Raw genomic sequence first — 8,581 nt, 5'->3', positions numbered from 1 at the left:
TGCACAGGTGATCAATAAATATTTATTGAATGAATGACGGAGTATATAGGATTGGTATAGCAGTTTGGAGGGTAGAACTATCTTTGCCCTGACCTATAGCATATTTGGGGTATTTCCGCTTCTATCAGTCATGTTTTTGTGAAATTATCTCCAGAGAGGAAGGATGTCAGTCCTAAATTATTTCTGGCCTTGCCACCTTGCTGCCTCAACTCTAATCCTTGAAATAGTGGTGCAGTACACATGCAGGGTAATGAACTTTGGTGTGCAAGCTCTGAAGAAGCCTTGCTATAGTCTACAATCGCTGCAAACAAATCTCGCCATCCAAGGAGGGAGCAGAATGTCGAGAAGCTGGTGTTGTGGGAATTTGCAGATTTTGTTGTCTGAGTAATTGCCCCTTTGGCCTCCTCAAATCAAATAAACAGCCTTTTTAACAGTGTATGAGAAAGTGGTTCATTCCCCTAAAACACATGAATGTAATAATATTGCCATTATTTACTATTATCGTTTATGGTGATGGTAACGACGCTGGCAGTTGAGCGATGATATGTGTGGGGGTGTTGGGGGAGGGGGCAGAGGGCTGTGAAGGCAGGAGAAAGAGGAACTACATCTCCCAGAATCCCCCGGGAAAGTCCACGCCGCGGCGGCGGCGGCACCCCACCCCTTTCGCCGGCTAGACCCGCCCCGCCGATGACGTCACAGAGGTGACGTCACGGCGCCCAGAGCGAGGCTGGGGTAGAGAGGCCGACAGAGCAGGAGTAGTCTGCTTGTCGTGGAGGCTGCTAGGGAGCCGGCGAGAGGGTGAGCGGGCGAGTAGGCGAGGGAGCTAGAGCAGGCAGGAGGGAGCGTCGCGCGGCGCAGAGGAGCGCTGGGGCCGGGCCGCGGCGGAACCACAGCCGGAGACGGGCAGCCCGAGCCGGGCGCTGCGGGGTCCCCACCCCCACTCGGCCGGACAGTGCCCGGTGTTCCCCCGTGCGGGGGGCGGCGGCGGCGGCGGCTGACGGGACCGGACAGGACCGCGGGGGTGTTGCCACCTCCATCGAGGAGCCGGCGCGGCCGCGGGCTCCTCAGAGCCGGGGCCCAGGGCCCGTGACAGACGGGCCGAGGAAGGCAGAGAGGCGGCGGCGGCGCAGGCGACGGGGAGGCAGCGGCGACACCATGTCATCCCCCAGTCCGGGCAAGAGGCGGATGGACACGGACGTGGTCAAGCTGTATCCTTCGTGGAGGGGCGATTCGAGCTGTATGTGGGGGCGGTGTAGGGATGCCCAGGGCACCCCCTGAAACCCAAGCGGGGCCCTGGGGCAGTCCAGGCCACTGTCCGAGGCTTCTTCCCCCCCTCCAGTGCCTACGGCGGCTCCTTGGCACCTCCCAGGAACCCAGAGCCTTTTAAGCTCCCCCTTTATCTACAGCACCCCGAAATGTGCGTTGTTCCTCGGTCTTCCTGCACCCCCAGTGCCCATGACTTTCCTCTACGACGTTTGGACTCCCAGGACGGCCTTTTTTTTTTTTTTTTTTGCGGGACCAGCCACATTTTCACCGCCGAGCCCACCTTTAGGGTCTCTCTCTCCGTTTTGCTCGCTCTAGATTTAGGGAGTTGAGATAAAAATTCCCAAGGGTGAGGCCTTTCTCCCTTTCTTGAGATACCTCCATTCCCTCCACTCACATGCTTCTTGATCTGGGGTAACTCAAGTGACCTCCTTTATCCCTAATTCCTTTCTATATTAGGAAGAGAGTAGTCTGCTCAGTGCCCCCTCTTGTAATAAAGAGCTCTGGGTGTTTTAAATCAGGGACCCCTTTTCAGCTTTCTGGGCCCTAGGAGAACCCCACTGTGTTTCTTTTCACTGACAAAGCCTGTCCCACCCATAGTTGTACGTGGTGAGGACCCCCAGGCCCTCCAGCAAGCCACCTTACATACTGTGGATATGACAGCTGGGGGGAGGGAGAGAAAGAGGATCTCTGACAAAACAGCCCCTGTGCTAGGCACTTAAGCCAGCTCCTTCTATGAGGATACAGTTCTTGGGGGATAATTGCCCTGGTCTTGCCAAGTGACACCCTTTATTTACCTACCCCCCCTCCCCCCAACTGTATATACTCTGGAGGTAGCAGTGGGAAAGCTCTAACTGATAAGAGTCCTTCAGGCAGTGGTTTTGGTTCGAGTCCAGACTGATTATTTCATGACCAGCTAGGGAAATTCGCGAAGGTTCCTGTGACAAATTGAGACCTTTTTTTGAGGGGTAATTTACAGGGTGGGGGGAGAGAGGAAATGAGCCCAGTGTTCTGAACAACTAATCCCTGGGGGGTGGGTAGTGTGTGAAACGCAGTTAAAAAGTCCTGTCTCCTGCTTCTCTTTCTCCTTCCCACCCCCCATCCCCCCACCATTTCCCCCTGTTGCAGGATTTTGTTTATATAACTCAAGTTGTTTGGCTAGATTCTTCAGGTGAATTCTTTCTTTCTTCCTTTTATTTCTTACTGTTTTTGATTGGATGTTTTACCTCTCTGTAGAGATCGATGATTATTGTCAAATACTCAGGGGATTCGCTGAAGTTTTAAAAAAGTAGTTTTTGCATTTGGTTTGGAAGTGGGGGATGGGAGGGAAGTTGCCTGGGCAAGATAATTTTTTTTTTTTTCCGTAATCTTTTCAGGAATAAGAAGGTGTTTTTCCTCTCGCTCAGGAAAATTTGCCTAGAAATTAGGAACAGTAGATAAACTTCTAAGTTCCAGGGTTTCAAGTTTAGAATTTGGGGGAGGTAGAAGTGAAGATTAGAGAGAGGAGCAAGTAATAAAGTATATGTTATGTACCAAATATATGTCTAGGCACAAGTGAAATTGACTCTTTATGAGCTCTTTGTGGCTGTGATTGAGTTTTGTAAATGTGTGAATGATAGTAATGTTGACTTTTCTTAAGGCTGCAGGAAAACTTGTAACTATGGCTGTGTGTACATTTTACACAAAGCAGTTTCGAATTTTATTTTTGTTTAGAAACTAGGAAATGACATAGTAGCAGAATCTGAGTTATTTTTATCTTGAATTGAGAGTTACTGTCACACCTAATGCAAATTTCTACCTAATGTTTAATTGGGATGGGGGTGGGAGAGAGAATTCCAGCTGTTTTTGATCAATGTCAGGTTCTCAAATTATGTACATATATATTTTTAGAAGATTGAGGATAAAGGGTGAGGCCTAACTTGACCTGATGCCTTTTCTATACAGTGCCTTTTGTTCATTTAGTAGTTGTGGCATCTAGAATGATTACCGCATTTAGGAGTCAGGGTGTGGGGGGTGGAGAGGGAGAGGAAAACAGACAAAGAACAGCAGGGTGTCTTTCTTTTTTTCTTCCCCTAAGTGGCTTATTTCATAGCTTATTTTTAGTAGAAGATGAAGAAAGGCAAAGATGCATTGGCCTTCTGTTCTTTCCCCACCTTCCTCCTTTCTGACAAAAGAAAGCAGAGGCGCTTTAAAATCGTAGATCTCCGAGATAGGAGGACAACAGTCTCGGAATTTAAAAGCTAGAGGTTATCTTTGTCTCGTGTTTGTTATTTTCTGGTCTAATGTAGTTTGGAAGTTAAAATTTTCGTATTTCCTTTTGTTTGTGCATGTGTGTTGTAGGGGTGAGAGATTTTGTGGCCTCCTTTCTCTGTTGAATTCACATCCGTAGGCCCAAATGGAGCCGACAATCTTTGAGCAAGGTATATTTAGCAAAAAATTTAAGGAAAAATTCCGCAACCCACTATTAAAATGAGTACAATTTTGTGAAAGGGCCAGGGGTTGAAAATGAAAGATGGTGGAGAGGAAGTAGAAAAGATCTGAAGGAATGTACTTGCTTTTTGCCCCTCGGTGCCCCTTGATGGTTTCTTTGGTGTGGAGGCCGATGGCTGGTTTCATTGCAATCTCCTGTTTCAGCCCATTTTGGGATGTCTCCTGAGCATAATTATGCCACCACGATTTACAGCCTGGCAGGGAACCTGTATAGTATGAAAGTAGTGTGGGGGTAGGGAGAGAAGAGGATGTGTAACTAATTGGCTGCTGCTTTCCACCACCTCAATAGGTTCTTTCGGAGACACCATCTCTGGTTGTTTGGAGTCGGTGATATTTCTTTTGTGACCGGTTGGTAGGAGGAGAGCTGACTCCCAAGTTATGCAGGGAGTGAGTGTTTTGCACCAATGCACTTAATAATCTGCTGGGCGATTATGTTCTGAAACTCTGACTCATTCATTGTTTCTCTTCTGATCCTTTGCTGAGGGTTGTGCAAACCTCTCCAGGAGCCTACAAACGATGTACATGACTTTTGGGCCCTGTAGGAATGTGTCCCAATCAAAAAACTTGCGATTACCTCAGATCCTGTGAAATGGCCATAAATAGTGTGGCCATTTGTTTGCAAAGTCAGGTAGATTGGTGATAACGTGCTGTTCCAGCCTGGCAACCCTTGCGGTTTCCATCTCAAACCGGGCTGATTATTTAGATTTTCTGAGAACTGGGACTCTGGTGACCTTAAAGCGTGATTTGCCCTAAAGGAATATCGGTTTAAATTCTCCCTGGTGGAGGAACAAACAGCTCAGATTACACGGGTTTCCTTGTTGGTGGGGGTTACTCGACTCACCCTGTTGCACAGCCTGGTGATCCTTTTATCTGTGAACCAGTGGCCCCTGCTGAAGGCTGGAGCTGCTTGTTTTGGAAAAGCGTATGCAGGCAAAAGGCCGCAGGCACAGCTCCTCTCAGCTCATTGGCTGCTCTGTTACTACCCGGAAAAGAAGGAGGGGCGGAGCTTCCAAACAGCTGATGGAGTGTGTGACCAGAGTGTGTTTATATACAAAAGAAGAAGGGACTGGGGAGGCCTTGTGAGTGGTGTTACAGGATCAAGTGTATTTTCAAGGGGTAAAAAGAGGAGAGGAAAGCCTGACTTCTGAGTACAGAAATGTTCAGAAAAATTAAGGTTAAATCAGAAAAGTGAATCTGATAATAATGGAGACTTGGCATACACTGTTGGTTATTGGCGTGAGATTTTGGAACTTATAATACCAAGAGTTTTCAAAGATTCCCTTTTTCAGAGGGAGTGCAGTAACTTAAAACAAGATACACTCCCACTTTAAATGTGCTTAACTGACTCATGCAGGGATTCAAAAGTGTGGTAGAAATGTAAGCTTCCCCTCCTAAAGTTTAAGAATGATAGTCAGAAAAGGGGCAGTGTCTTATATTAAATTCGTTAACAATATTAGTGAATCTTACAGAATCCTGGATGTCTGCTTTAGAGTTTCAGAAGTTTTCTATTACAAGTTCCTCCCCGCAAACATTTGAACACCCACTTTGTGCTACGCTTGGGACTAGGTGCTGGGGGTTCAGTAGTGAAAAATTCAGTGTGGGTGGTCATGGTGCTTATGTAACTAGTTAAACAATGAAAAAAAATCAGCACAGGCTGTGTTTATAGCAGGTCAGCACTGTATGTATCACCTTGCTTTTTGCATAACTTGTATTTACTTTCAGAATTGACTTTTCAAGAAATGGAAAGGTTAAAATGAATTTTATGTGATGGGATGTGGATGTATGGGGATCTATATTTCGGTTATTTAAAAGATAGTTGCTGAAAAATGGAAACAAAAACAAACATTAAAATGTGTAGCCATTTGTGACTTCAACTTTAGTATTTTGCTGTCAGTAGTTATTTTATCCCTAAGTTAGTAGTCTTTGTTACTTTTTTAATTTATGCTCAAAGTGTAGACAATTCTGTAATCTTTTCACTAGCTCCAGTGTCACTTGGGAACCTGTGATTTGTCTTTTATTTCCTATGGCCTCTGTTGTAGTGACTTGATGAGGTGGAACGGGGAACAGTTTTATGGTCTTCAAGCTAAAAGTTAAAGCTTTAGCAACTCCTGGTGTTCTGAATTTGTCTTCTCTGCCTAGATTTTGGTGACAAATATAACATACTGGTTCTTATTTTGGTTAAGCAGGAACCTACGTGAGTAAGAATTCACAGCTTCAGAAAATCTGACTCCTGTAGTGTAGTTCTAGTAAATTACACACAAGCCTAAGAATTCAACTTTTAGAGGAAGAAGATCTTTCGCATATGCAACCCATAAAAGTCCCTTACCCTGTTTGTATGCATGTGTTACAAAGACCTGGATTGGTTGGTTTTCTATTGTGGTGCAATTTTTCCAGCACCTTGACCTGCATTTTATTTATATATATATATATATATATATATATATATATATATATATATATATATATATATTTTTTTTTTTTTTTTTTTTTTTTTTTTTGGAGGAAGATTAGCCCTGAGCTAACTACTGCCAGTCCTCCTCTTTTTTCTGAGGAAGGCTGGCCCTGAGCTAACATCCGTGCCCATGTTCCTCTGCTTTATATATGGGATGCCTACCACAGCATGGCGTGCCATGCTGTGCCATGTCCACACCCGGGATCCGAACCGGCGAACCCTGGGCTGCCGAGAAGCGGAACGTGCGAACTTAACCGCTGTGCCACCGGGCTGGCCCCTATATATATTTTTAAATTTATTTTCTTATTCAGGCTTAACAGATTGGACGGTTCCAAGAATCATTGGATTTTTAGGCATGCAATTCAGACCTGCAGAAGTGCTTACCCTGTAATAGCTTTTTAACTGTAGACCCACAGTATATGTTTTAGTAAAATACTTTAATGAAAAAACTTACTTGGATTATAAAAGTAGTAGGATAATTGAGGAAAATATATGTTACAAAAAGGGAAAGAAAACTGGCACCCATAATCCTATCCTGTAAAGAGTGGTTCTGAAAGTTATTGTGATCTTGATTACCTGGAGGGTATATTAAAACAGGTTACTGGGTCCCACGTCTGGAGTTGTCTGATTCAGTAGAGCTAGGGTGTGGGGCCTGAGAACTTGCATTTCTAACAAGTTTCCAGCTGATGCTGATGCCATTGGTACAGGGACCACAGTTTTAAGAACCATTGTCCTCAAATGTTAATACTATGGTATTTTTTCGTATCAGTTTTTTATTCCCCTCAGGGTATGTTATTTTCAACCTGTTGATCGTATTATGTATGCCTTGTTTTTGCTTAATATTTTTGCAACTGGTTTTTCCCAGTTAAAAACATTAGACATAATGAATAGCTCATGTTATATGCCATTCTGTTCCGGTGCCACTGATTTAATTCTCTGCCATTTTTCTGTGATAAATAAGATTGAAATTAACATCCTTGTGTATAAGACTTTTCTTGTATTTTTGGCTTATTTCTATTTTCCAAAAATGCGATTCTAGATCAAAGAAGGTAAACATTTGAATCAAAACATTTAGTAAAAAGCTTGGGGTCCCACACTCAGTTGGCTTTCATTTTGTTCTGTTTTGTTTTAGTTGGTGTCGTTTCAGCTCTGAAGCAGTCAGCCTGGAATAGTGATGAAAGAGGAGTAATGATCTCTGTTTAAACTTTCATGTTTTTGTCATACTGGTGATCCTCAAATTAGGGATACTTTTTAACTTCTTGAAGTGCCTACATTGAGTTGGTAGATTAAATATATTTGTGAGCAGATAGATCTGACTGGCAAGAGCTGTAGAATTAGTTTTGATATCTTAAGTTTTTTCTTTTTGGTTTTTATTGAGATATGAATGATATAAAATAACTGTACATATTTAAAATGATAAATTTGATAAGTTTTGACATTAGTATCACCCATGAAGCCTATCACCACAATCAAGATAGTAAACGTATTCGTCTTCCCCCAAAAGTTTCTTGTGCCCCTAGGTAGTCTTTTCCTCCCTCTCCGCCAACTATTGACCTGATTTCTATCACCATAGATTATTTGGCATTTTCTAGAATTTTGTATAAATGGAATCATGCAGTATATACTCTTTTTGTGTGGATTCTTTCATCACATTTTGAGATTCACCCATGTAGTTACCATGTAGTTCTTTTCTTTTTATTGCTGAGTGGTATTTCATTGTATGGGTATACCACAGTTCGTTTATGCAACACTTCTTTCTGGACATTTGGTTAGTTCCAATTTGGGGCTATTACAGGTAAAGCTGTTATGAACGTTTGTATGGACATATACTTTCTTTTCTCTTGAGTAAATATATAGGAATGAATAGCTGGATCATGTGGTAGGTATATATTTAATTTTTTAACAGGTGGCTTGAATTTAACTTTTACTGACGATCTGTATTTTATACACAATTAGATTGTGACACAAAACTCTTGTTTCTATTGTGTATTTTAAAGGCGTCCCATTAAATAGCGTGATCCTAAAGCATTAATTTCTAACCTAACTCTGTCAAAGCTAGTTTTGTAGCTGCTCTTCCCTCTCCCCCTTTCAAAATTAGTGAATTAAATGTTCATTGTGAAATATTTTTATTTTGTGGCCCTTTGAAATGGTACTTTAGGAATTATGGTTACAAATAACTTATTTTTGCATTGGCTGGTAAGACTCTATACCTTTTTGAAAATGTAAGCACAGTTTTTGTTGATGGTACCCTTTTCTTTTTGTAGGTTATTGATAAGAATTTTTTTAATTGAGTTCATAATAGTTTACAGCATTGTGAATGTCAGTTGTACATTATTTCTTGTCCATCTCCATGTAAGTCCTCCCCTTTACCCCCTG

General features: G+C 42.9%; 1 protein-coding gene across 4 annotated transcripts in view; it reads left to right on the top strand.

Moving 5' to 3' along the window:
• Positions 1 to 695: 695 nt before the first annotated feature.
• UBE2H (ubiquitin conjugating enzyme E2 H) overlaps positions 696 to 8,581 on the top strand; it is a 98,589-nt gene continuing 90,703 nt past the window's right edge. For 3 of the 4 annotated variants that reach the window (XM_008512686.2, XM_008512680.2, XM_008512662.2), the window contains exon 1: positions 720 to 1,208. In XM_008512686.2, coding sequence (XP_008510908.1) covers positions 1,156 to 1,208 — 53 coding nt within the window. In that variant the 5' untranslated portion in view covers positions 720 to 1,155. Of the gene's footprint in view, positions 1,209 to 8,581 lie in introns of all 4 variants that reach the window. The other variant, XM_008512672.2, reaches the window with a different exon arrangement.

The sequence above is a fragment of the Equus przewalskii genome, chromosome 4 (genome assembly GCF_037783145.1).
Source record: "Equus przewalskii isolate Varuska chromosome 4, EquPr2, whole genome shotgun sequence".
Taxonomy (NCBI): Eukaryota; Metazoa; Chordata; class Mammalia; order Perissodactyla; family Equidae; genus Equus; species Equus przewalskii.
This window is presented reverse-complemented; position numbering and strand designations above follow the sequence as displayed.